The sequence below is a fragment of the Lutjanus erythropterus genome, chromosome 8 (assembly GCF_056507025.1).
Source record: "Lutjanus erythropterus isolate fLutEry1 chromosome 8, fLutEry1.hap2, whole genome shotgun sequence".
NCBI lineage: Eukaryota > Metazoa > Chordata > Actinopteri > Lutjaniformes > Lutjanidae > Lutjanus > Lutjanus erythropterus.
This window is the reverse complement of record NC_139324.1, coordinates 11,358,725-11,386,499: the sequence shown is the minus strand read 5'-3', so window position 1 is coordinate 11,386,499 and position 27,775 is coordinate 11,358,725. Positions and strand designations below refer to the sequence as shown.

The 27,775-nt window shown below is 38.5% G+C and overlaps 2 protein-coding genes across 2 annotated transcripts in view; one reads left to right on the top strand and one right to left on the bottom strand.

Moving 5' to 3' along the window:
• The window catches only part of ddx18 (DEAD (Asp-Glu-Ala-Asp) box polypeptide 18), a 45,219-nt gene extending 37,272 nt beyond the window's left edge, over positions 1-7,947 (bottom strand). The window contains exon 1 of the mRNA XM_084724520.1: positions 7,938-7,947. The gene's annotated coding sequence lies outside the window, so the exon portion shown is untranslated. The remainder of the gene's footprint in view (positions 1-7,937) is intronic.
• On the top strand, positions 1,686-25,027 carry LOC146322512 (actin-related protein 3-like). Its single transcript, XM_084724521.1, has 12 exons — positions 1,686-1,899; positions 8,335-8,390; positions 9,148-9,272; positions 11,698-11,808; positions 12,723-12,818; positions 13,010-13,117; positions 14,176-14,319; positions 18,096-18,269; positions 18,486-18,578; positions 19,305-19,430; positions 21,626-21,709; positions 23,853-25,027. The coding sequence occupies exons 1-12, from the start codon at positions 1,856-1,858 to the stop codon at positions 23,946-23,948; spliced, it is 1,257 nt and encodes a 418-aa protein (XP_084580647.1). The 5' UTR covers positions 1,686-1,855; the 3' UTR covers positions 23,949-25,027.
• Positions 25,028-27,775: the final 2,748 nt, after the last annotated feature.

Here is a 27,775-nt window from a genome sequence, read left to right as displayed (position 1 = left end):
TAATTTATTGATTTATTTTGTGCACAGATATTAAGATATATTTTCCCCCACATTTATGTATTATTTTATTAAATTTAATATTATATCAAATTATATCACAATTATTATTTATTTATTTTATTAGTATTGTATTATACTCCTGCTGCTATATAGTGGCTACATAGCCAGGCATTATTTTTGTAATTATATAATATGTATTATTAAATAGTATCTAATTATAAATGATTATTAAACACTGTTATAGGTATTATTGTCAATAACAATAATGATACACAATGATTGTTGTTCTAACTATGTGTACAAAATATTGCGATATATATTCGTGTTAGAATATGATGAAAATAATACATATCTTTACATCACTTATATCTTTAATTATTAACAAAAACTGTTTTTTACGAGTAAAATCCTGCATTCAAAACCTTACTTAAGTAAAAGTATTTCAGCATTATCAGCAATAATGTAATTAAAGTATCAAAAATAGTCATTGAACAGTGAACTGACAGGTCATGCAGTACTTTACTTTTATATTTGATGTTTTTGGAATCACTGCTGCATTAATTTAATTTATTTACATACTGTTATCCAGTTTAATTTACAGTAATGTAACTTATTCTATATATTGTAATGTTGCCATCTGGTGAGAACCATTTGTCTCTAAAAAGTAAAAAAAAAAAAAAGTAAAAAACAAAAAACAAAACAAAAACACTTCATGGTGTCAGATTTCAGTTGTGTGACAATACACTTTCCAACTGATCCAAGAATAGTGAAATAGTTTATTTAGCTTGAGAAGTAGGAACATTTTTCTAAACTTATAACAAACCACTTTATCCTGTAGTTTAACACAAACATTCAAAATCAACATATTTTTGTTCAAATGAAAGGTTTTTGGTTATCATGGTTGGTATCAGCTGCCAGGACAATCCTTTTACATCTGAACCCATAGATTTCAAAGAATGAGCAAATTTAATGACAAAAACAGCTTCATATGAGCACATGTTCACTAGGATAGATGGTAGAAATAAATCCGAAGCTCCAGTCTGGGACCATTTGTGGATACATATCACACTTGATAGACAACCTTTCATAACCATGGATGAGTTATGACCCCCCCTTTTTTTGTCTTGCTTTTTTCTTTCTCTTTATTTTCTTGTATCATGCCTTTGAATTGCAAGTGTCATGTACCAAAAGCTGACAATGAAAACAAAACTTGAATCACTCACACATTTGAGGATGGGTTTCACTGAACAGGAATGGTATGGAAATTATAATCTTAAAAGAAACAATAACAAATGCTGTTAAACAATTGGTGCAAAAAGTACAATATCTCCGTATGGAAATACAAGTACCTCAAATTTGCCTTTAAGTACAGTATTTGAGTAAAAGTGCTAACTTACATTCCACCACGGACAAAAAAACTATATGTTCACACACATTAAATATATAATATAGCCTATAGTGTATTATTTTTGTAAACACAGGAAGAAACTAAAATTTAAATAAACTTAACTTTAGTACCAGATCATAAATATAGTACGGGAAATATAATAAAAGAAAGGGTTTATATTAATACTGTGCACACTGAGTTGATGGTATATTTTCTGTAAATTGATGCCGTCCTCTTTGATGATTGACAGCTGCACAGCCCTGCCTGCGTCGCTCTGGTCGCTCTGGCTCTGCCCGGCCTCCGCCATCTTGCCTCTCCCTGGCTGCCAGAAGCCGAGTGCGGAAGTGGAAACGGCACTGTGCGGGCTCAGGGTTCCGCCTGTGGACGGCTCGCCAGATCCTCCAGCCGACACAGCCTGTTGTCTATCAAATTTAACCGTTTCTAAACCGCAGAGACCCGGGAGGAGAGATGGCTGGACGGCTACCGGCGTGTGTTGTCGACTGCGGCACAGGGTAAGATGTTCAAACCGGAGCACCGGCCGTGCAGACAGGAGGGCTCGGGTGTCACCGAGAGGCTGAGTACGGTCAGGGACTGTCAGTGTCAGCAGCAGCAGCAGCAACAGCAACTGGGTGTGTGTGCCTGTGTATATGTAGACAGTTAGCCAGCGAGCTAATATGCTAACGAACAGCTAACTGTGACATATTATTAACGTTTCTCTCCGAGACAGACCCGGTGAGGTCATTGAGCCGCTCTGAAGTGCACGGTCACCGTTCATTTTCATGTTCGTTTTCCTGCTGGTTGGCTAGTTTCATCATTAGCACGGTTTCATCACTACAGAATGTTTTCCTCCTGTCGAAGGGATTTGGCTGCAAGAAGCCAGCCAGTGTAACGTTATGCTGTTGCAAGACCGAAACCTGCCAGAGGAAGGCTTCCCTCACAGCTGCTTCCATTCATTTGCAGCTGCCAGCCCGTTATTGCCGCTATTGTCTAACTCTCCGTGTTAATTAACCAGATTTTCCCATCATATTAAAATGTGGCCGTGAAGATAGCTCTGACTTTAGAGAGTGCAATTCATAAATCTTTTTGCTCGTTAGACTGGATGTGAGCAGGCGCAGTACTACTTCCTATTGAGCCTACACTTCCTCATTCACGCTTTTTAGTCCATATATGGTCGTCTCTCGGCATCCCTGCATGCTTTTTTGATAAACTTCTCTAATTTATCTTCTTTGTCATGTTTTTGATTAATTTCTTAACCATTTTTTCTCATTTGTTTTGACCTATTTAGAACAGGCTTTAGCAGCATTTTTTAAAGAACAGACAAAATAACATCAGGGATAGATATCCTCTTAGCTTCTGTAGCATTGTTTGTATTGATTAGAGTGAATACCTCCTTTCCTGCTTTTGCTATTCGGTTCAGTTTCACCTCTGATTGGGGCTGCAACAGATAACTATTTTAAGTACTGATTATGTGCTGATTATTTTTTAAGTACAGCAATTGTTTAATCTATGAAGTCTCAAAGAATTCTGAAAAATGCTCATCACAAGTTCCCTGAGTCCAGATTGCTTCCTTTGTTGAAATAACAGTCTAAAACCTAAAGACTCTTAATTTACTATCATAAAGGGCAAAGAAAAACATCAAATCCTTACATTTAAGAAGCTGGAACCAGGAAATGTTTAATGTTTTTGCTTGAAAAATGACAGAAACTATTGTGCTAATCAGTTATCAAAATAGTTGGAAAACTATAATCTAATCATTGCAGCTCTAACTCTGATTGTATTTTACTTTTAAATGAATGAATGCATGATTATTTTTATTGGTGATTAATCTGTCAGTTATTCTATTGATTATTCGATTAGTTATTTAGTGTAGAAAATGTCATAACGTGGTGAACAATTTTGATCAGTGTTGCCCAAGATGATGTCCTTAAATGTCTTGTTTTGTCCACAACCCAAATATAATCAGTTAAGAAACCAGAAAATAGTCACATTTAAGAAGCTGGAATCACAGAATTTTAACTTTTATTTTTCTCTAAAAAATACTCAAATCATTAATCAATTATGAAAGTAGTTGGTGATTAATTTAGGCTTATAGTTGACAACTTTTTGCTGTATCCACTCAAACCCACACAGTCATTACATGTGTTCTACTATGATTCTCACTTTGAGGAAGATAAATGTCTTTTAACTAATGCAGGCATGTTGATTTGCCCAAGTAACAGTACTCAGGAGGATAGGTATGCTCAGTTACTTTTGGGGGCTAAAAGTGGTTTGCATTGCTTGCATGTAGAGGCTTGAACTCGTCACTCCTCACATTGCATACCTCCCCACTCATCCTCCCCTCCTCCTTTGTTAACCAGTCTGCTGCTTCTGATCTGCACTGGGACAGCACAAGAAAGTGCAGCTGAGAATTAGGTTAGCCTGGGCTACTTTCTACTCACCAAGCAGATGGCTTCTAGTTTCTGGCCAAGCCTTACAGTCATAGCACATATGTTCCGATATCAATGACTACAAGACTATTTTCATCTGCAGAAATATTGCTTGGTCATAAAAGTCACAGTTTAGTTTGAAATTGGGCTCTTGATTAGTTGTTTAAAGTGGAAACTTTGACATGCTATGTCTTTGCAGCTTAGCAAGAAAGTACCAACTATCTGCAGATGTGCTGAGGGAGTTCCACAGCTGTCTCTGAGTCATGCTCATGATGTCCAAACAGTGACAACTCCACTTCCTTTTGCATACCAACCTTCTTAACAGCAGGGCTGCTATTATTATAAAAGACAAATTGACTTTGCAATGAAAGAACCATAGAGATGTTGTTTTAGTTAGGTTGTTGTTTGTGCAAAACTAGCATTGCCTTGCCAGATAGTCAACTGTTAAATCAAGGCTTCCGCAGCAGAAAACAATCTCAGGTGTTGCAGCCCAGTGCAGCCAAAGTGTTGGGTGGAGTCATTCTTCATCTGTCTTAAGCAAACAGTTGAAATTTCATAACATAAGGTTGCAATGATTCATGAACCTCGGTCAGCATGGGTTTAAAATAAATGACATGGCAAAGTAGAGGTACATAGATGACAGACTCTGTGTTACCATTTGCCAAAACGTAGATGCTTCATTGAGCTCAAGAAGGTCAGTATTACCATAAAACGATGCTAACATAATTATTTGACAAAAATGGTGTACTGCAGTGGCTGGTTGTGCTCAGCTCCAGCTGTCCTGTGCAGTGATGTCCACAGTCAGACATGTATTTGTGGTGCTTGTCGAGGCAGGTTGAGGAAGACAAGCTGAGACTGTTCTGTGGTATGAAGGTGTTCAGAGTGCTGCAGCTACATTTTGTTGCTGTCAGCCCACGTTGTTGTTACTGTCATGAGGCAGCTGTTGTTGTCACTGAATGCCAATCTGTGCTTTTTTTTTTTTTCATGACAAGGGGGGGGTCATTGATATACTGACACGATGAAAACGATGTGGCCATTTTTATGCTGATGTCCAAAATATACTAATTAAAGTGGAAGGCCTCACCTATAAAAGCAGTCAGACTGTAGGACACACAATTCATAACTCTATGCAATAATGATGACATTTATGACAGTAATAAAAATAATAGCATATTCAAGCATTTTCTGTTGAAAGAAATCCCTAAGTTGCACAGTCTGTCAGTCTAATCAGTTACAATCAAAAAATATTTTGGTGATATCAAATGTAAACAGCTTGAACTAAATGTGTATATTCATATACATATGGATAACTGGATATTATTTTAGTGGACAAGAGTAGAATGGAAAAATTAGATTAGGTGTGGCCAGAACATATTCATGTACTTTATTTTAAATCTTGAATAGTGCAGTTTTTTGATTAATGCTCACACTCGCATAGATACCGTCTTCATCACATATATCCCGAAAATGCACCTCCATATTGCCACTGGTTCGTTGTGTTACTATTTGCAGTTTGGGCTTTTATCTGACGCTCTTATCTGAAGTGACCTTCCCTGTTCAGTCTCAGCTGACAGTTACCTGCAACCTAAACCTAAAGAGTTGGTGCAGTGTTATAGATAAAAAATGTAAACAAAAGTCATGAGGTCATCCATGTTTTGCTCAATATGTTGGATTTGTGATAAATTTAAAATAATTAAAAACACATTGACACATTAAATTGTGTATTTAAAGGATCATAAAACTGCATGTATTTTGTTTAAATAGTATGTCAAAGTGGTGCTGGTATTAAATAGTAGTAGCAGTGACCAAACTCTTGCATAGAAGCCTCTATGAATCCCAGAGAAATAACATTACATAAGACACAGTAAGGTACCAGTGGGAGAAATTCTCTACAAAGCAGTGTAAACTTAGACCTTAAAAATCGAAAATTTGTGCTACTGTATTTTAGTAATACTGCACATAGTTGTCCTGCCAACTATTCCCCCCCATTTTCTACTGTATTTGAACATGATCTATTGTGTGCTTCCATTGTGTCCTTTATCCTGGCTCTACCTTAGAAAAAAAAACAACACTGACAGTTCTGTTGGTTTTCCAGTGTGCTGGACTGATAGGTGAAGTTGCCAGAACAGATTATATAATTTAATTCACACGTCCGCACTGTGTTTTCAGCTCCTGGCAAGCCAAAAGTCACTCAGTTGAGGCGGAAAAATGCAGGTACTAGTGGCTATGTGCTCGCCGTCGGCCATCAGGTAGTGTCAGCTCATGTCAGAGGAGGGTGTTGCTATTTCACACAAGAAAGCAGGACATAAATCTAGGTTGTGAGTATCTATCCAGCTGGGTAACAGACTTTCTTTTTTGTCTAACAGCTAAACACACACACACACACACACACACACACACACACACACACAGACACACACACACACACACACACACACACACACACACACACACACACACACACACACACACACACACACACTCTTTCAAAGCCAGAATGAGGAAGACATACAGTAGGTGCCAAGATAGTAATCTAGACTGGCTAGGGCTGGCTGTTTTAGTGATACTGATAGTGGAAGTGCTTATGGTTCGCTACTTCTTAATACCACTTACCATAATTAGCATAAAATAAAGACATGACATGAGAAGATTCAGCAGCTTTTTTATTATTACTTTTTTGCAGAAATAAGTTAAAGTGTTTCCTGCAGTGTTTTACTGCATTTAGCTCCATTTTCATGAGATTTAGTAAAGTGAGCCCACACTTTTGAATGTTTTGCCCTGTCAGCTGTTTATGTAATCTTACATAAATATCAGTAGCAGTGTAGTTTGTTCTGGGGCTTATTGATACTTTGGTACTTACCAGTCAGGAACTGCTACTGGTTTAGTACCGGTTCTCAATACCCATTCCTGTTGTCATTGGTGTCAATGGTGTTCTTTGAAATGTTTGACATTGAAATTCCATCTTTTTTGCTTTAGGCCTATTGTTTTTTTAATGTAGCTCCACTTATGCGCCCAGGGGGTTCATATTTTGCATGGATTATAAGGGTTTACTTTCAAAAGTTGGTAGTAGATGATAGATGCATTAAAAGAATATATTATAAATATCATTTAAAACCTGTATACCACTAACCCTGTATTGATGTGATATGATTGCTATCGCTGTTTTATGACCTGGCTCAGTGTGGAAAAAAATGGCCAAATGCGACACTGCTGGAAAGTAGCAGGGTCCCTTTTCAGGGATAACAAATTACATGATGTCAGATCGGTGCATAGACAGGCAATCCAGCATTTTTAGCTGTACCTGAGGCATTTCCGATACTGTATCGGTTTTGTAACTAGCTGAGTTTTCAGGTATGATATTCTAAGTATTATAGCTTGTCTTCACTGGGCACAGCTGCATTACGTACACCGTTTCCTATAATGATAGCGGTCCACCATACTGCAATATTAAAGACACTCATTGTAGAGTGCTTATATATCTGCTCCCTGTCTGTATTTATTCTACACAAATGTGTGTTGTGCTGCCTGCACAGAAATTAAACCTTTCCTGTAACCCAGGAAAAGGAAACCTTTGACTGGTGTTCATGACAGAAAATGTAAAAGTGTTAACAAACTTGCCAGAGGCTGAATCTAAAAAGTTGTAGATTATTATGCTGATGACAGACAGTGACGAGGGTAAGCTAAAACTCAAATTTTAGCATATTTGAGACCAAACTTTGCTCATAACATTCCCTAGTCATTTAAATACTGTTGATGTGGACTTCCATTCATCTTTTTTTTTTTTCTTTTTTTACAAAGTTAAATTCAAAGGAGCCACTGTTTTGACCAGGATGTGGCCTATTATGCCCACAGTGCTTTGGCAGTCGTCAGCAGTATCTCTATCAGTCCCTTGGGCCCTGTGTGCAGGAAGTATGGGAGTCCTGTCTGGGCCTACCCCAGTCAGGACTACATCTGGTTAGCATGTGCCCCAGCCCTGCACAACAGCCTTTATACAGAGCAGAGACATGAAGAAGGCTGTAAAGTCTGAAGTCTTTGATGTTAAGGCTGAAGGTGTCTTAACTGAATATATGAACACTGATATTTAAATGTTGCTTAGGTTTACATCATTTTTTATTCATACTACTTCCCTCTTTGGTTTTGCTTATATAGGGAAGTAGACAATAAAGAATGCAGCAGTGTTGAGGTCACAGCTAGTTTATATTAAGGATGCTCAGTTTATGCGGAAGTGATCTTTTTTTTCCCCCCCGAGACAAATATGAATAGTCTTCAGTTTCCCAATGCAACATGAATAGCTCTTTTAATGGCTTCCCATTAGCAAACTCCAGAGCTGCTGCTGCTTTTGGCACCCAACCAAACTGCCAAAGGACAGTGATGGCATTGATCAAAACGATACCATAGGAGACAGCAGCCAAAAATAATCTTTACTTAAGTAAACTTTCACGCATACAAATATCGTGCCAGCAGTGTAGCAGGTGAACCTGCAGCATCTATATAATGAAACGTGATGCTTTTCTCTTGCAGTTACACCAAACTGGGGTATGCAGGGAACACAGAGCCACAGTTCATCGTTCCATCATGTGAGTATTTCACTGTGCATTGAATTTCTTTCACACCAGCCAAGAAGGCCAGTGACGGTGTTGCATCTTTAAAAAGAGGAAAAGGCTTTCTTGTAATGACTCATTCATTCATTGGTCAGCTTTGACTTCTTCTTGTGACCTCAGATTGTCACTGTGCACATTTCCTGGGTCTCTTTCATATCCAATTTTAAAGGTTTAACTTTTATATGAAAGGTTTGTACAAAGTCTTAAACGTTTGGAAAATGCTTAATTTTGACCGTTATGTTTTCAGGGTTAGGAATATGCTTGAATTTGAATATACTCCTTGAAAAACGTTACAATGAATAATCTGGTGTTTTGTATGCACAATCACTCATATAAACCAAAAATCTTTTCATATTTTGAAAGGAAATTATCCTGTTGTCATAGTTGCTTGTCCTCTCGTGTTGAAATTAGCAAACATTAATCAAGATCAAAACAAATATGAACAACTGATAAAGAATCAAATTGACCATATATATTAATTGCTGTGGGCATAAAAAAATTACTTAAACTTAATTTTTTGCCATTGCATTTATAGTAACAATTTAGATGTGATGATGATGGCTTTGAGAGTCTGGAAATTTTTGGTTTAGGTAAAAAAGCTGTACAGACCCTATATATGTTATGCAATACAGTTGTCAAATGTGTAATTCGTGATTAACTTATTTACTAATAAATTGTAGACAGAGTTTATTTTCTCTGTTACTCTGTATTGAATTCTGTGTTTTCTTGTCAGGTATCGCCATCAAAGAATCAGCCAAGGTCGGAGACCAGGCCCAACGGAGGATGATGAAGGGGGTGGATGACTTGGATTTCTACATTGGAGATGAAGCAGTAGACAAGCCCACATATTCCACTAAGGTATGTGACCCTGACAGTTCAACACACCCACAGGAGCAGCTGGCAGAGCAATTACCATGTTTGACATGTTTCAGTTTCTTTAGAGAACTGATACATTCATCACATGTGATGCATCTAGCAGTTCATAAACAAGAAGGTTGAAGGAGAGAGTTTGCCAGCATTTTGCTTTTGTTCATAGTGTTTTTTTTTCATTTACCCAAACAAGGAGAAAAGGAGGTTAAACACTGTGCTGCAATCAGCTGTGTGAACATGCCATACATTTAGTACATGTGGAATGACAACCTGTACTTTTCCAACAATATGGGACATTGTTTAACATTTTTGTTAGTGGTATACAAATGTGCATTATTCTTCAACAAAGCAACACACAAAGGAGAATAGGGAGCTAATCAGAGCTGGGGAGATTACATCTGATTGTTAGAAGATGGAAAAACATTTTGGTGTCCCTTTTGTTAAGTTTAATTTGCAGTGTTATTTGAAAGTTACAATTTGGTTGATGCACAGTGGCCTAATTATTATTATTTCCTTCCTTATGTCCCTGAAAATTTACTATACTGATTTGTATGAGCAAAGTTTGTCACTAGAAGGTGTTTTCATATTCCTTTACTGCAGGGGGAGATACCTGTGCACTTCCCTAAAATCAAGAGATTCAAATGTACTCCAGGCAAGCTAAAAAAATCAAGTCAAGTCTAATATGCAAGTTCCACTGAAGAAACATGAAGTCTCTAATGCAGAGCAGACTGTGACTCAAACATGTATGGCTCGGTATCTCCAAGCCCTGCTGGTGTGCACTGTTTTTTCAACCTATTGGAAGCAGTGGTGGCAGGCAGGGCAAGAGGCCACATCCAGAAAGTAGATCTGCTTCAAGCTCCTTTTAAAACTTCTCATGTGGGCAAACAATGTTTAACAAAATATTAATCAAAGCAAAGTGTTTTTGTGTGTTTTAAGACATGTCTGGAGGGGAACTTTTCAGTGCCCATGACCATTTCTTGAATATTAACTGCGAAAGACCATAAAAAATTAGTATTTAGTACATACTATACACAGTCAGCATGCAGTCTGACACTGGGCCCTGGAACACCTAAAGGTACTAAAGCCATAATGATTGATTTGACAAATTCAAATGTCCACTGTGAGAAAAGTCAGTTTAAGAAATGAAAAGCAACATGGGTCCACACTTTCTCAAGCAAGTATCAGTCTTGAGGGAGTGGTAATGAATAAGCTCTGGACATTTCAAACTTGTCACCAAACTACCTTCCATCTTTGAAACCCCTTTCACACATGCACTGCAACTGTGCAATTATCCAGACTCTCCCCGGAGGAGCTGTATGTGTGAACAGAAATGTCCGTATTATTTGGCCTGGACCTAATTGTGTCAGCTTCCTAGTCCTAAGTCTGGGTGAGTCTCATGTGTGAACAGAAAAGCTCAGTGTCTGGAGCACACAAGGAGGCATGTTGATTAGGTTGCACATTGTGTGGCTGCTCACTTGTATATTACATGATGTTTTTTGAGCTCACGTTGCAATGCCTTCCTTCATTATCTGTGATGTGAAAACACCAGATTACAGAAAGAGATGTGAAGTTAGGTGTGAACGAGCTGTGTGAGTGAGCTGATCTCTGCGTTAATCACCCTTCTCCTCCTCTATCAGAGTTTGTTAGTTTTGAGACTCAGCTTCTATTAATATCGGTGCAAAACCAATCATTATTACAGATCAGCCTTCCTCCTCCTGCATGCTCTGGAGGTGCCACCCCTCACCTAAACCATATGGAGTATTTCCAACATGTGTGAACACATCTGACAAAGACAGACTCCTCACGCATATGTGAAAGGGCACATTTGGATGATTTTTCGACCTGCTTTTCAGGGTGTAGTTTGGAGTGTAAATGTGAAAACGGCTCGAGTGTTGTGGATGATGGCAGTCAGTTGAACCTGCATGGTGTCATTAGATAACTCGCATGCTGTGCATATCAGACATTGTTGTTGCAGCGTTTACCTGCAGACAAAGAAGAAATTGTTTTATGCTGAAGCACCTGTTGTCAGAGTTCACTATGAAAGTACTGTTTGCCACCACAAATGTAGAATTGAAGAATAAAACGTTTGCTTGGTAATTTCCAGAATGGGCTGTTGCTCCTATACGGCATCTTTATGAACAACATTTTTGCAGTTACATAAGCATGAACAAACTTGTATGTTGGACTGCAGAACAGATATTCAGCTTCAGTGGTTTAGAGCTCAACTATGCAGTCCTCTCAGGCAAGAGAAACTGAAGTGAAGGACAATATACTGTTTATTCAAAGTGATGTTGATAGCAGCGTCATTATAACACCCACATTGCACAATGTATGAGCTGTTTTTGGACCTTTTATTCATGCCTTTCTCCTGCCGCTGCCGCTGTTCTAACTAGCTGAACCCTTGTGCCAACAGTGGCCAATCCGTCATGGGATTGTGGAGGACTGGGACCTAATGGAGCGCTTCATGGAGCAGATCATCTTCAAGTACCTGAGGGCTGAGCCTGAGGACCACTACTTCCTCCTGGTAAGAGGCTTAAAAAAGTGGCCAGTGCAGAACTGATTAGTGCTTTAGATGGACATTTTCAAAGTTCTGCTTTTTTCTCTTAGTGTGTAATCAACATTTTGGTTCATCAGCCAAGGACTAGTAAATACAAAATGTGAACTGGTTAATCAAAACCTGATATTAATTATACATCTTTCAGAGGTAGAATATACAGGGTTTGTCAGATGCTGTTTGTAAACACCAGCTACTTCATAGGTTATCAAATACTGATGCTTTGGGTTGGTTATATAAGAAAATGAGAAAATAAGAAAATATAGGGCATGATCTCTGCAGTCACACACCTTTAGTGGGGCATACGTGATGATTGAGAGGGATTATTTTTATATGAATCTATAAATTGTTTTTTCGGAAAATGCACGCATACTATGCAGGGTTTTTACACCTTGCTGAATTGCTCCTCCCCCGTGTGTTCGGGTGCAGCCTCAGATCTTCAGTCAGGGCTCTTCTGGCTGTTACTGAGCTAATGCAGTCAAGGCCCTTCAGCTATTGAATTTCCTGTCCGATGAGCTAAGTTCAGTAGGCTGAATCAGTAACTGCTTTTACTTTTCAGTAGTTACCTTTTATAAAAGCATTTTATTGCCGTTTTATTGCCAGCATATCTGTTTTATTATTGTTTATTTTATTATTACTATTATCTTTATTATTGCATTTTTTAAAATTCTATTTTGACTTCATTTTTGTATTGTGTTAATTGCCTGGTTTTACTTACCCCACTTTTAATAATCATTTAATTCTCTGTCAACCATGTAAAGCACTTTTTAACTCAATTTTTAAAGCACCATATAAGTTTATTGTTATTTTTATTTCCGTCTGAATTTGTGACAGAATAATTGTACTGTTCCTGTGTGTGTGTTCCATTTATTCTCTGTTTGCAGACAGAGCCTCCATTGAACACACCAGAAAACCGAGAGTACACTGCCGAGATCATGTTTGAATCCTTCAATGTACCAGGGCTGTACATTGCTGTGCAGGTGAGATATGCTGAGTCATCTAGCTTGTGTATGACAAGAAAATGCACTTGATTCCTTCTTCTTAAAAGATTTAGGCATGTGTGCAGTGGTATGGTAGGGATATGTCACAGAACAATTGTAGCCTATTTACAGGTGAGCATGCAGTCAGTGTGACATTTCTCTCTGTGTTTACTTCTGTGTGTGTATGCTAGGCTGTGCTTGCCCTAGCTGCCTCCTGGACGTCCAGACAGGTGGGAGAGAGGACGCTGACGGGCACCGTCATCGACAGTGGAGACGGTGTCACCCATGTCATCCCTGTGGTGAGTTTTCGAATCAACACATACTTCCTAGTTCTCTGGGCCATTCAGGAATTGGACTATTATCATATCTAATATATTTTCATAGAAGCTTGATATAAATAGTAAAAATTCGCAAGAAAGAGGTAGGACTTTTTGTAAATACTTGTTCCTCAGATGGCCTTTCTGTTTGAATTTCTAGGTGATAAATGAGCATTTATTTTGCTTTGTTCAGACCACAATTTGAAAGGTCCAATGTGTAAAGCTTAGGGGGATTTACTGGCTTAATATGTCAGAAAAAGAATACAATATTCATAAGTATGTTTTCATAAGTGTATAATAATCTGAAAATAAGAATCATTATGCTTTTGTTACCTTAGAATGAGTCTTTATATCTACAGAGAGCACAAGTCCTCTTTTGCAGAGGCTTCTTTGTTGCACCGCCTTATTTCTACAGTAGCTCAGAACAAACAAACCAGATACTGGCTCTAGATACAGATTTTTGCATTTTCACAAGATTTGTGGCCACACTTGGAAGGGGAGGGTGAGGTGAGGTGTTAGCAAATTACAAGATGCCACAAATCGTGCGCACTGGGTTTGTTCCCTTCATTTTTGACTGTTAATGAACACTAACAACTCACATCTTGCCATGATTAGGGACAGCAGTGTGTACAGAAGTGTTATTGAGGTTTTATACACTGTGTGGAGAAGAATGATGAATTTCCTCCCTTTAAAAACTATATTTCCACCTGCCTATTTGCCGAATAATGTGTTGACGTTTAAAAGTGGGCCACAGTGTTTCAGAGGCTGGAAGGAATTACTCAGATTTAGGAAATGTGCTTGCAGAATATATTTAGAGGCCGGGTGACTGAATCAGCATGTCTGTAGCCACTGCTGAACATGTGCAAAAAATCAGCCAAACACAACACTGTGGGGACATGGAAAAAGCCCCTTTACACTGATCTGATGGAAAAACATCAAGCTGTAATAATTGCAGGCTTAGTATTATCTACACACGTGTACTTCTCAGTTATGTTTCACGTTATATGACATGTCTTTCTTTATCCCTCTGTCTCTCTCAGGCTGAAGGTTATGTTATTGGCAGCTGTATAAAGCACATTCCCATCGCAGGACGAGACATCACCTACTTCACCCAGCAGCTCCTAAGGGAGAGGGAGGTGGGCATCCCACCGGAGCAATCGCTGGAGACAGCCAAGGCAGTCAAGGTGGGTTCTCAGCTCCAATTTCCATCACCCATGTCTTCTGCAAAGAGGGGAATAGTGACCCCCACTGGTGCTGACTGGAATCACATTAGTTTTTTCCATGTGACATCAGTGGGATACAACACATAGGCCTTTAGTTTCACAGCAGTGGCATTATGTGTTCTCTCTGGCAGATAACATTGTGCTAGGTGGAAATTTTTGAATATTCTGCTTACGGTAATCTATTTGACACATCTGGCAAATTGATGTCCCTGTTATCTGGACAGGCTGATCATCCCTATAATATACTGATAAAATGTAATGAACTGTTGAGTTGCTACAACAGAACATAAGTTAGATATGATGAACCAAAATGGGATGAAGTATCAAAATACAATACTGGTAACAGAGAGAGATCAAGTTAATATAGATAGATGAATAGATAGATCGATAGATAGATCGATAGATAGAATAGATAGATGGCAGGTCCAGGCCCTATAGTTTTTAAGATAACATAATCATGACTGGAATTATGGAGTTAAGAATTTTAAAAAAGCAATAACACAGATTTTGGGCCCTACTTTAAGGCAGCGCTAAAAGCCCCCTTGAGATTTGAAAATATTACTCTTTCATTTGTTACTACAAATAAATCCTTTGTCCACATTTTAGAAAATCAGCAGTCTTGGAAAGCAACAACAAAAGAAATTAAACTGACTTTCTTTACGTATAAAATCATCTTTTGATTCAACAAACATCATATGTGTCATATGTACTTTCCAATCATTACATCTGTTCCCAACTGAGTTGCCCCACTGTAACTTTTGTTTTTAAAAAAACATCTTAAAAATACATCCCCTGGAAATAAAATGTCTTGATACTAAGGCCCAGTGGACCACTGGGTTTGTAATATGCTGTGGGAAACCCTGAAGTCCTGACAAAGATATTATGAGAAAATTATAGTTATGTTATTTATTTTTTACTACTCATGGATTGAGTAAAGCACAGTATGTAAATTCTGCCACTAGGAGTGTTTCTCACATCAAAACAATAACAAAAGACATTTTTTGATGATGTCATGATGTAGCATGGGATCATGGGATATTTGTCTTCATTGTTAAAAAACCAGCATTGTCAACGAAAATCTGACATGACTCAGGCAAGAATCATGTTCATGGACAAGTTAATGTGTTGACATTTAGTCACATTCAGTGACTTCCTTCCTCACTCTCTGACGTATCCATAGCTCTACAAGGGACAGTTCAAAAGTAAATCAAATAAAATAAATCAAAAATACATATTTTCTCTTACTTGTTCAAGATTGCTTTTGTGTGAGATGCTGAGCTTTTGGGATATCCGTAGTGATGCTGAGCTTTTGTCCAATTTAATGGAAAAAAATACAATGAAAAACATCAATAGCAATCATCATCAATCATATTCCGGTTCCTCAAGATGATCATGTAGGAACTACTTTCTGTCTACTGAACTACACCCGCCAAATATATCACCGTGCAGAAGGGGACAGACATCTACTCATGGACAAGAGGCTCATGCTCATTACAGCACGGGATGTAAACATTAATGGAGACCTCCTCGCTGAACTATTATGTTAGCACCACTGAACAAGTACATTGATACAGTTAGTGATTGTAGTTTGGTAGAAAGAAATTAGTGCCTCCTTGAAACTGCTCACAGAAAGGTCTGTGGATTGTCTTGTATTTTTAATTTTGGGGTGAACTGTCCCTTTAGTCAGTCTTTACACTGCAACTTTACACTGCAACTTGCCGTTGTTGTTTTTATACATCTTCAATCCATAAATAAATCGTATCACGACCTTTGAATGATGAGAAGTTGATTAGCATGTGGTTTATGCAGTCCTGCTGAATAGTATAACACACCTCCTGTTGTCTTGATGAAATATATTTTGCATAATCATGAACTAATTTAAGTTATATAGTTCTTTGCACACTTTGCACGGATGATTAACTCATCTGTGTGCTAAAAATAGCCATAGGAAGGTGTAGAAGACAGTTTTCCTTGAATTTTAAAATGAGGGAGTTGGTGTCAGTTTTATGTGAAGGTGTAGGTTGCTTGTCTGGGGGCTGAGGATCACAGTGGTGAACTGATGAAGTTCTGTTTAACTGCGATGAGGTTTGTGACATCTGTATCTCCCATGCTGGTGGAGGGACAACCAGCATAGCTCATTATTTTTAATTAGCTAGTTACCTTTTCAGTCTTGTTTCCACCAGCTTCGCACATCCAGCCACAGGTCTTTCCGTCAGCACGTGTGACTGTTACAAACTGCGTGAAATTTGAATATTGAGACAAGTGTTTCTGCAAGTCTATCATTAGGGTAGGAACTATCCTGGTCAGATAATACCCACAGAGCTGCTTTTTCTTCATACTCCAGTTCCATTTACCATAGTGACAGTGATGGACTTCTTCCTCAGTTCAATTAGATGGAAAATTGGAATGTCATTGTTTTTTTTTTCATGAGGACACCAGGTGGCAGTATTGGTCTGCCTGTTTTACGCAGAAGGTGTCCTCCTGCTGCTTTTGTTTTGCTCTGTTTGTTTCTGATAATTACCACCGTTCGCCACGCTGAGTTCAGCCCAAGCCATAGATGATGATTCCTTTTGCAGGACATGACAACACAGAAAACATTTTTTTTTTTTTTTTTTGGATTATTTTTCATTTTTCCAGGTCATAAATAGACATGACTTCATGTTTAAGTCATTCAACTTAATTTATTGTTGCTGCTTTGTCAGTGACCACAATTGACTGATTCACCTCATTTCTCCACAATTCCTTCATGTTTATTAAATAGCTTGTTATTCAAGACTTTGTTCTCGATGTCAAGGACCATTCTTCATTACCCTGAGACAGGCAAACAAGAAATGATGTGAATTCAAATAATTAGCATTAGCATTGAAGGGATGTGCGTCGTGCATGTTGCCAATCATGTCTGCAAATGTTAAATCCACTGCTGTGTGGCTCGCAGTATGGACCATATTCCCTGCAAATCAAACTAATGACATCTCCTCTGAATACAGGACACTGTAATGTTCTGCTGCTTATTCATATTCACCGAAGCAAAATCAATTACACTCCAAACTCCTGCAAGTTTTTAAATTGAATGTATTTTTAATACTCCCTGAATAGCAGTAGAAAGTACCAGCAAGATAAACAAGAAGGAGTCCCTACTCTCATTATCAGTCTTGGATCACCATGATGACAAATGTTGACACAAATAGAAGGGTTAATAGGTTAATTTTTACTGGTTTATTCAAACTGACTGGCCAGGTTTCCACTTAACAAACAATGACAGATGTGTGTGCAACAGGAAGGAAGAAGACGCCATAAGCTTTTAAATAGACATGTTCATTTTGGAGTTAAAGAACCTTGCTAGAAACCAGTGAAACTGCTGTTTAGATGTACTTTTTTACGCTTTTTTACTCAGACTGCAGTGTAAACAGGCAGAAAAAGGTTTCTTTCTTGAGAAGGTTATTTTTGTGATCTGTGCCTTTTAAGACACATATTAACTCAATATGTTGATCTTCTCATTAGTTCTCTGATATTCCCATTTTTCTCTACCCCCAATTGCATTGCCTGGCAACACGTCTACACACAGAGATGAAAACAAGGATTACAATGCAGGAGACACTGTAACCTTGCTACCTTTTTACAAGCAGTACTACTACACAGTGAGCTGTACTTAGAGGGAATTATAAGTTCCATTGTAAGGCACTTTTTGAGCTGTCCTGGAGCTGATTATATAACATCACTTTTGCTCTCCCCATCAGGAGCGGTTCAGCTACGTGTGCCCAGATCTAGTCAAAGAGTTCAACAAGTACGACACGGACGGCTCCAAGTGGATCAAGCAGTACACCGGAATCAACGCCATCAGCAAGAAGGAGTTCACCATCGATGTGGGCTACGAGCGCTTCCTGGGGCCAGAGATCTTCTTCCACCCTGAGGTTAGTTAGTGCAGTGTGTCAAAACAGAACACACCTCAAGATTATTGAAGTCTGCAAAGAATGAACAGATAGATTAATCATTACACCCCTACCCAAACATAGTCCTGGATATCACATCACATTACATCACTCTGGCACATTTACGTGTGTGATTAATTACTGTGGTATACAGACTGCACAGTGTAACATGTCTTCTCTGTTTATTTATGATCCCAGTTTGCCAACCCTGACTTCACCCAGCCTATCTCAGAAGTTGTGGACGAAGTCATCCAGAACTGTCCCATTGATGTCAGGCGTCCTCTCTATAAGGTAAGCTGACAGGATGACAGGATCTCTACTTGTGATGAACCAGTGTGAACAACTGTTGAATGATTCAGAAGCAAGTAGATTGGGCTCTTTTTTAAAATACTTTGCTTCATTATTTTCCATGGAAAATCATGTATTTTAGCTTGTAATCGAATTTGAATAATTGCTTTATCTCAGTACTTAAAGCAGCAACAAGGAGTTTTTAACTGGTTATGAAACTGCCTCAATTTAATACTGATACCTCTATATGACCTACATAAGCAAACAAGACCAGAAGATTGGAGAGAAGATTGGCGATATCTATATAGTAATTCTTAACGCCCACCACTGGATTGGTTTAACTATCTTTGAAATCAGATGAAACAAGTCTGTCTTTACATTTTCCCAACCAAAGTCACAGTGAATATTTCATTAGCCAGTTTCAAAGAAGGAGGAGATTTTTCTGTAGATGATTCTACTGCTACTACTGCTTTTGTCCACAGGAGCCTCCAAAATCATTAATTAGTAGGGTCGGGGCTTTGTGTCAGAGCCTTGACTCATTTATTTTTGTGTTGATGCCGAGCTTGCTGTACATTTTTCATCACTGTCATCACCGAGCTGTTCCTTTGCACTTCCAACACAAGTGGACTCTTTCCGCAGACTGGCTGACCAGTAGCCAGCTGCAGGTCACAGCTGTTAAGCACGTCTTATTCTACAACTTTGTAATCTGCGTCACTTTTCCCTTTACAGAACATTGTTCTGTCAGGTGGCTCCACCATGTTCAGGGACTTTGGGCGTCGTCTGCAGAGGGACTTAAAGAGGACGGTTGATGCCCGACTGAAAATGAGTGAGGAGCTGAGTGGAGGCAAGCTCAAGGTGAGAGCACACATTAATTTACACGCAGCAAAGATCGATACAGCTCGACAAAACACAATCACTGTGTGAGGAGTAAACTGAGAGAAAATATCTTTAAAGTTTATGTCCTCTCCCACTACAGTGATTGTTGGTGCAGATGTGTATTGAATGTAGATCAGTCTATTCCAATAGAAAATGTATTAAATGTAAACCTATTGGGGTCTTAAAATCTACAACTGAAATGTTTCACCTTCAGGGAAGAAGTGTATATGTAGTGAGTCTACCCTGCCTCCAAGCTGTGAAGGCAGTACCTGTGATGAGATGTTAAATGTCATGCACCCTGAGGCTGAGCTGACTGGCACCTGTAAATCCACCTCAGGCATGGAAGAGAGCTAATCCCAGTCCAGAAAATCAATCAAAACTGTAAAGCTGAATTTCACAAGTGATTTGAGCAGGTTTGTCTGCAGCAAGTGGCTTCTGTCCCCTGGACATGGATAACACAAATTCCAGAGATTCAGGCATGTGTACAGACCCTCATTATGCACTTAAATAAGTCATGTGAATTCACACTGCAACAAACAGACATTTTAAAATTTATGGTAGCTTCACCCCTGCAGTTTGGTCCTTTTGGTCTGATTCTTGTTCACCTTGACTTTTAACAAAAAAATAAAGAGAAGTAAATCTGAAGTTATACAGACTGATGGATGATTCATTGATTGACAGTTTTGGCGATTGTCATCCTGAATCATCATCAAATTCCAGTGACTGCAGCACTTTTATGCAGCACTTTAATATTTCTGATGTGGATATTTATGTTCTTTATGAAGAAATAACTGATTATAAATGCACCTGCACTGACATGTTTCTATAACATTTGCATAAATAGGCCTATATACAGGGCCAGCTCTAGCTACGTGTTTTCAGATCAGACGTCCATTCTCCAGCAGCTGACAGCTTCTGTAAATATTTCCTGGCTCTAGACAGGTAAAGAGGAGACATTAGCCTATTACAAGCAAAACCATGTAGTTGCAGAGGACAAACAACTGCTACAGTCTGTTGCAACAGCTGAGTATAAGTTCAAACTTAGCCTCTATAGTCTGGATTGTTATTAAGTTGTGATTTATGCATTACTAAAATAAAAGCAGTTGCACCATAGAGATAAATTACAGTATATCTCAGTAACAGATTAACAAGTTAATAGTCAGCCTTCCTGTTCCTCTAAGGCAGTAAATTACAAAATGCCACTGATATTTGTCAGGAAAAGTGTAGTATCATTGTTCAGCTTTACTATGTAGCTTTATTGGTTCTTAACAAGCAAACTACTAGAAATGACATGTTTACACATTTTTTTTTCTTTTAGGATGAATTGCCCGCCAGAAGTTGCCCTTGGCAACTGCCTATATGGCCTATGCCTTTAGTCGGCCCTGCCTATATACATGGCTTATACATATTGCTTCCTGAACAGATATCAGGATCAGCAGATGGATTTATTAGCAGTTTAGCTATTAAATTATGCTAAAATATGCTATCATAAAATCGTGAGGTTCATTCATTAGCTTTCACATCACACATAAACAGCAGTAGAGTCCACTTGGAAGCAGACTGAGTCCCAGGTCTTCAAGCGGTCTCTGTCTCAGTTTGGTACTCAGCAGGGTTTAATTGGCACTTTCACACCAGCCCAAATGAACCACTCTTGCTGGGAAAATGGATCAGGGTCTGTCAAACTAGAGAGGCACCTAACCTAAAATTACCAGCTTCTCTTGAAGTTCATGTAACCTGCAGTTTATGCATCACTATTAAAACAAAAACAGCAATTCTGATTCATTTAGTTCATTTAGTTTTTCTAGGAAAGTAAATAAAAAAAACTTCACAAACATACCTTGGCTTTTACAGAGCAATTTGCTTAAAAATTAAAATGAAATGCTGTTTTATTTTTTTGTGTTACAGTGACACGTGTACTTGCATAACATCTTTAAACTGAAATACTGTAATTGTGAATGATGTATTGCTCAGACAATACGTAGAATGTATGTTGCCAGTATCTTTGAAACTTGTGCAGTTTTCAGATTCAAAATGTTCCATCCAATAAATCTACTTCATTTTGTCATGTCATACATAACTACACTACACCATTACTACTGCAGCCCATACTGTAGTTCCTGAGGTGCCTGATGTGTGACTGATCCCTATTTTTTCTCTCTGTCCTTCCTCCTCAGCCCAAACCAATCGATGTCCAGGTTATCACTCATCATATGCAGAGATATGCAGTGTGGTTCGGTGGATCAATGTTAGCATCAACTGTAAGTAATATGTAATTTCAAACAGTATTACTGCACCTCTTCATCATCACATACTAGCATTGTGACAGGAGGATGATATATACTTTTAGACTCAACAACTTTATGGCCTTCATCCAGTGTGACATTGAAGGGCACACAGTACTTTTGTTCAATCTTTATTTGTTTTGTAATTTATTTTAGTCCCACTGTGTGATAGTGAATGCTGTGGGTGGTCGTGACATTTCATTATTCTTTTTTCCCCCCTTGATGAGTTATTTGCGAGAGCCAGGCTGATAATTTTACCAGCAGGAAATGTGAGTGTGAGTGAAGGTCTCTGACAGTCGCTTCACAAAAGGCTAATTGATGTTAAAATTGAATAATATTGTTCCCTGATAACGATAATTGCTCTTTTTTTTGTAAGTCTCAACTTTAGCAGAATAAGAATTAATGCTCTGTATTAACAGCCTCCCAAACTGTATTCTTACAGAAACCCAGACCATCATCATCATATGAGAGGTTTAATTTGATAAAAACAGCCAAAATTGTTAAAGACCAGCAGTAATCATGTCTGACATTTTCATACAAATAAACATGCATTATTAATTTCAACTCTGTATTATCACTTGTTACAAAACAGGCCATTATTTAATGTCCAATTTAAAGGGATGGTTCAGATTATTTGAAGTGGGATTTTATGAGGCACACAGTGTATGACCTACAGTAGATGATGGCCGACACGCCCCCAGTTTGGAGAATCAGTACCAGTGTAACTCCTGTGGACAGGGTCAGCAAATGTAATCTAAAAAAATCAATCAGTTTAATTGTAAGCTATATTTAGAATACTGTCAGTGTTTTACCTTACCATCAGACAGCCCTCTCCAATGGGAAGCTGCTGTTAGATAAGCCAAATATTGCTCTGGCCAAAGCCACCAGACTTCTGTGGCAAACTTGTGAAGTTTCTGTAGAGTTGCTGCAGTACTGCTACCTTGATTGGTCAGTTTGTGTTATCATGTGACTTTGGTGTTTTAACACAATAGTTCGGATCCAAAGTAATGTTACTTGCAGTAGAGTGAGGGAGGGGTAGACCAGCGACTCCCTTGTCCTGTGAGGTAAAAGTACTATTTATGTAAAAGCAGTCTGGATCAATATCAAATATCGAACCCAATATCAAGAAAGTGTACAAAACTTAGTGACAATATTTTGAATCAAATAACCAAAGAACTCAATCATTAAAGAACAACAAAATCACAAAACCAGATATTTTCTAAGGTTCAAACCTGTGTGCATAAAAGCTTTGAGGTAGAAGTTAACTATGACTCCCAAGGTGCATTTTGGAAAGAAACATTCGATCAGGGAGCTTAAAATTCTGTTGACATGCAACGGAAACAGCAAGAGAAACTAAATATTACTTCGTTGAGAAACCTGGGGTCGTTTTTGGATGAATTAATGGTGCTGCGTTCAGTTCACAACAGCACCAACAAAATGTTTTGAATTCACTCACGCTTTGAATCACACCTCAGCCTGGCTTCATCTCCATGGCAACTGCGACAGAGGCTCAAAGGAACTGTAGTATTTTTGAGCTGCAACAAATGCGATTTCTCAGAATTGAAGTTGAAACAATTAAAACTACTGGTAAAAACATAAACCTACAGGATTATGACATTATTCAGGAGAGTCCTGTGTTTCTCTGTTAAGTAACATTGATTATATCATTCAAAGAAAACATTTACTGACAATACAGAATTGAGGGGGTCTTGAACCAGCGTTACAATTCTATACATGTTTCTCCCATTTTAGTACTGTCCTTTTCACAAGAGCACAGAACATGTTAATTAAAGCAGACCTATATGATAGTGTGGAAAAAACATAAAATTGACAGAATTTTAGTTAGACTTCAAAGCTTCCAAAAACATCCACCATCTGGCATGTCTGAGAAAGGTCCTTTGGTGCAAAGAAAGTGCTACTTTTCCCTGCAGCAGCCTAAGCAGTTTGTTTAAAATAAATAAAATACCCATCATACCTGAACAAAGTAAACAATACCGCCTGCAGAAAAAAGATATGCAAATATATGCAACTTTTTGAATGTTAATGTGTTTTTTTTCCCTGTTTCTATATTTTTTTTATATGTCTGTACTCACCTTCATCTTCATTTGTGCTTCCCCAGCCTGAGTTCTACCAGGTCTGCCACACCAAAAAGGACTACGAAGAGATCGGGCCAAGCATCTGTCGCCACAACCCTGTGTTTGGAGTCATGTCTTAACTTTGGACCTCTCAGAGTCTAACAACAGAGGGTGGGGGCTGCAGTGGGGGGGGTGGGGCGGTGAAGTTAGGTTGTGTAAAGGACAGGCTCAGGAGGTGGAGTATGGTGGCGCTTCTGTGCTTTTTGATTACTTGTTCAGCTATGGATGTGTGGGACGAGAAGGCGATCCAGAATATAAAAAGGAGAAAAAAAAAAATAAAGAAAAGAGACCAGACCAAACACAGACCAGCTGGAAAATTTATCATGAATGTTACTTTTTTTTTCTTTCTTTCTGTTATTTTCTTTTCAAAATGAGGGAAAATGGTTTGTAAGCCAAAACAATTTTAAGAATATTTCTGGATCTGTTGAGCAACATGCAGTGATGATGATGACGATGATGATGATAAAGATTATGATGATGATTATACAGATGGTGTTGGTGGAAGTGTAGAATGATGACAAAAGCATTGATAGTAATATCCTGACACCAGAGTATTATTTATGTTTATAAAACATGAGTCCAGGCAAGATCTGATGACTCTTAAGATCATTGACAAGTTTAGAACATATTATTGTCTCCTTTTATTTTCTGCATTATTTTTTTCCAACTTCAAATGCACATGTCTGTGTATCACGGTAAGAGCTTGTTTATATTTCATACAAAAGTTTTTTATATGTAAAACTTGGGGAAATCAGGGGTAAAAAAAAAAAAAAGAAATCATCGATAACCAGTATGAGCAAGAGACTGTTTTAATCCACAATGCAGCTTTGATACGCAGTATTTTTCTTGAGTTTGAGTAGGTGCTCTCCTATTATCCCCCACATGTGTCATCGCTGTCTGCCCTTTAATTCTTTATACAGTACATTTAATTCACTTCTGCTTTCACTTCAGACAAATGATTCCACCTCTGTGATGCAGTGAAAGAAAAGAGAGAGGACTTACTGAGGTTATAAAGATGAAACTGAATAAGAACGACTGTCAGACCAGTATTGTTAGACTAGAAGTTTTTTTTATTATTAAATACCAAATTATTAAAAGAATGGGATTTGTGTATTTAATGCCTTGCAACATTCCAATAAAGGCTCAAATTTGTTTCTAAGTACTGGAGTCCTGGTCCTCACTTCTCACTTCAATAGCATCAACAATTGAGATGTTATTATTTTGCAGTATATACAATAGAGAAAATCTGGAGGAATTTAAATTACTTAATTTCTTTTTAAAGAATTGTTCAAAGGCTACTCAGCCAGTCCAGACTTCTCCTAGACACCATTAATCAATTTCTTCTGTTCAACAATATTTTATATACATTTTATTTCCTTGCTTGAAGATCTAATTTAGGGGCCTCCAAACCAGGGCTCAACACTTTGAATGGATTGTTTGGATAATTTCAAGTTGGGTTGTATAGTCAGCGTATTACCTGCCTAGCAGATGGCAGTCGACACAGCCCCAGTTTGGAGAAGTTCTGTGGAGAGTCCAAACCCTTTATAACACCAAAGTCACACACACCATGTTGAATCTGGTTTGAGTAAGAAATGGTTTAGTACCTGTCTGCTGCACCAAATTATAGCAAGTTTGATATTGACAAAGACAAAGCTGCATGATACCACATGTGTACTTATAGGATAAGCTTAAAGACAGCAATTTAAATTAGACGAGACATGAAAAGCCAATTAAAGCCAAAAACTGTTAGTGATAAACTGAACAGTTATACAAGCTTATTATGTCAGAAAATACGTTTACATGGCATGAGAATTTGAAATCATAAATGGTTATTGAAAAATTAAATACACTGGTTAATATTCAGAGGTCGTCATATACCAGTGTTTTGGGTTGGTAGCTTGGAACACTGACTGTATAATAAATAGTGGACAGAACTTCCAGGTTGATGTGCCTTTCACCTGCATTCTTTCTAATGGCCAGCATGGGGTGACTCCACGGTTTTCAAAAGAACTCTGATTGTTTGTCAGCATATGACAAAATGAGCCCACTTTTCAGTTAATGTATGACCTCAGTAAACAGTTTCTAATGATTTGATTGTCTCAATTGCGAATTTCAAGTCTTCAATACAGCACAATGTTCTTCTTGCAAATTATGGTCCCATTTTGAGTAAAACAGACTATAAAGGAGGATATGATTTAGGGGGCAGCTACCGTGTCATTGACAAACATCAGGACTATCAAAACTCAGATTAAACTGGGCTGGAGGTTGCATATTTCTCACCTCAAATGTGTGACCAGGCAAGCTGCCATTTTTTCCTGCTGAATGGATGAGCCAAAACCAAACACAGTGTAGCTCACAGTCAAAATGGTAGTCTGCAAACCAGTGGGTAATGTCACATACCCCGTTTTCACGTGTTGGCTTGGCTTGACTCGGCTTGACTCGGCATGGCAGAGGTTTGCATCTCCATTACAATAACTGACCCCTAACCCTAACCCGCTTGACTGAAGACAAGTTGAGCTCAAGTCAAGCAGCAGTAGAACAGCAAACAAACACCTAATTTCCTATAAATTGTTCACAATAAAAGACTCCTGTTATTTTGCTATTTAAAAGCTTTTATTATGAAGCAGCAAAATCAGGAAATGTTGGGTTGTCATGTGTGGTAACTTCCTATCTGGCTGAATGCGAATGCAAAACAGTGAAATAGAACAGATATTTTAATATATTGTGGGGAGGATCTAAACTAAAATAAACAGAAACTTACAAAAGCACTGAGAGCTGAACAAACAGACACTTCCTTCTTTCTGCTCTTGTCTGGGGGTCATCATGGGTTGGCCCATGGTGGATAAGATGGCACTGGAATCTGCTTGGAGACGGATTGGAAATGCTTTGACCCCGGCAATGGTCCATCTTTGGCGTGACTTAGCACAGCTTTATGTATTTTAAGCAGGAGTGGAAATGCAAATCAGCACAGCTTTGGTCTGACTCAGCAAAATCAAAAATGCCAGTGGAAAAGCCCCAACAGTTGAGATACATTTGGCTCGGACTGATCCTGCCCACTAAGCAGAATCATTCATGTGAGTGATGATACCAATGTTTGCATGATTGATTCTAAAATAAATTCTCGACTGACCTTTTTTGTAGAGATCTCTGTAAAGATTCTCAGTTATCTAGGTCATGGCATTCATAGATGGGTTATCATAGGCAACTGTACTTGGCTGGGTTCTTGAAAATGTTTCGCCTTTCATCCAAGAGGCTTCTTCAGTTCTGGACAGTAACCTCATGTTGAATCCCTCAGCATCCCAGGACTTCTGTCCACCGGTCAGGAGCTGCTCTCTTGCATTACATAAAGAGTGGAAATAGGCCGAGTGCGGAGAATGAGCCGCCATCACCACAGCTGTCTGCACATGATATAGCAAGGGCGATGATGAAAAGACTTGTTGAACAGCTCTTAGTGCTGGAAGCCTCTGGAGGATTTTGACTCCAGCTGCCTCCTTTTGGCCAGAGCTGGAGCACAGAGAGGTGAGGCTGACGGAAGATGGAGTGTTCCTCGAAAGCGACTGTCCTGCCATGTGTGACGCCAACGTCTCAGTGAAGGAAATAGTGACAAACTACCATCCATTTTAAGCTTCTTGTGTGGCTGTAAAAATGATCTAAAAGTGCCTCAAGCTCAACCACCTCAACCACAAGCAGGTTGAGTTTGGTGCAGAGCAGCTTATAATCAAAGCTACACTTTGTACACGAAACATGCTTAACAGTGCTAAATACATTTCAAAGCTGCATGAATCAATATTGATGGGTCAAATGACTGTCTACTGCAGTTCCACACAGCTCTACAGATCATTTAGCCTCTTTTAGCCTCTTTTACAGCCTGTGATTTAAAGGACAAATGTGTAGGATTACGCGACAT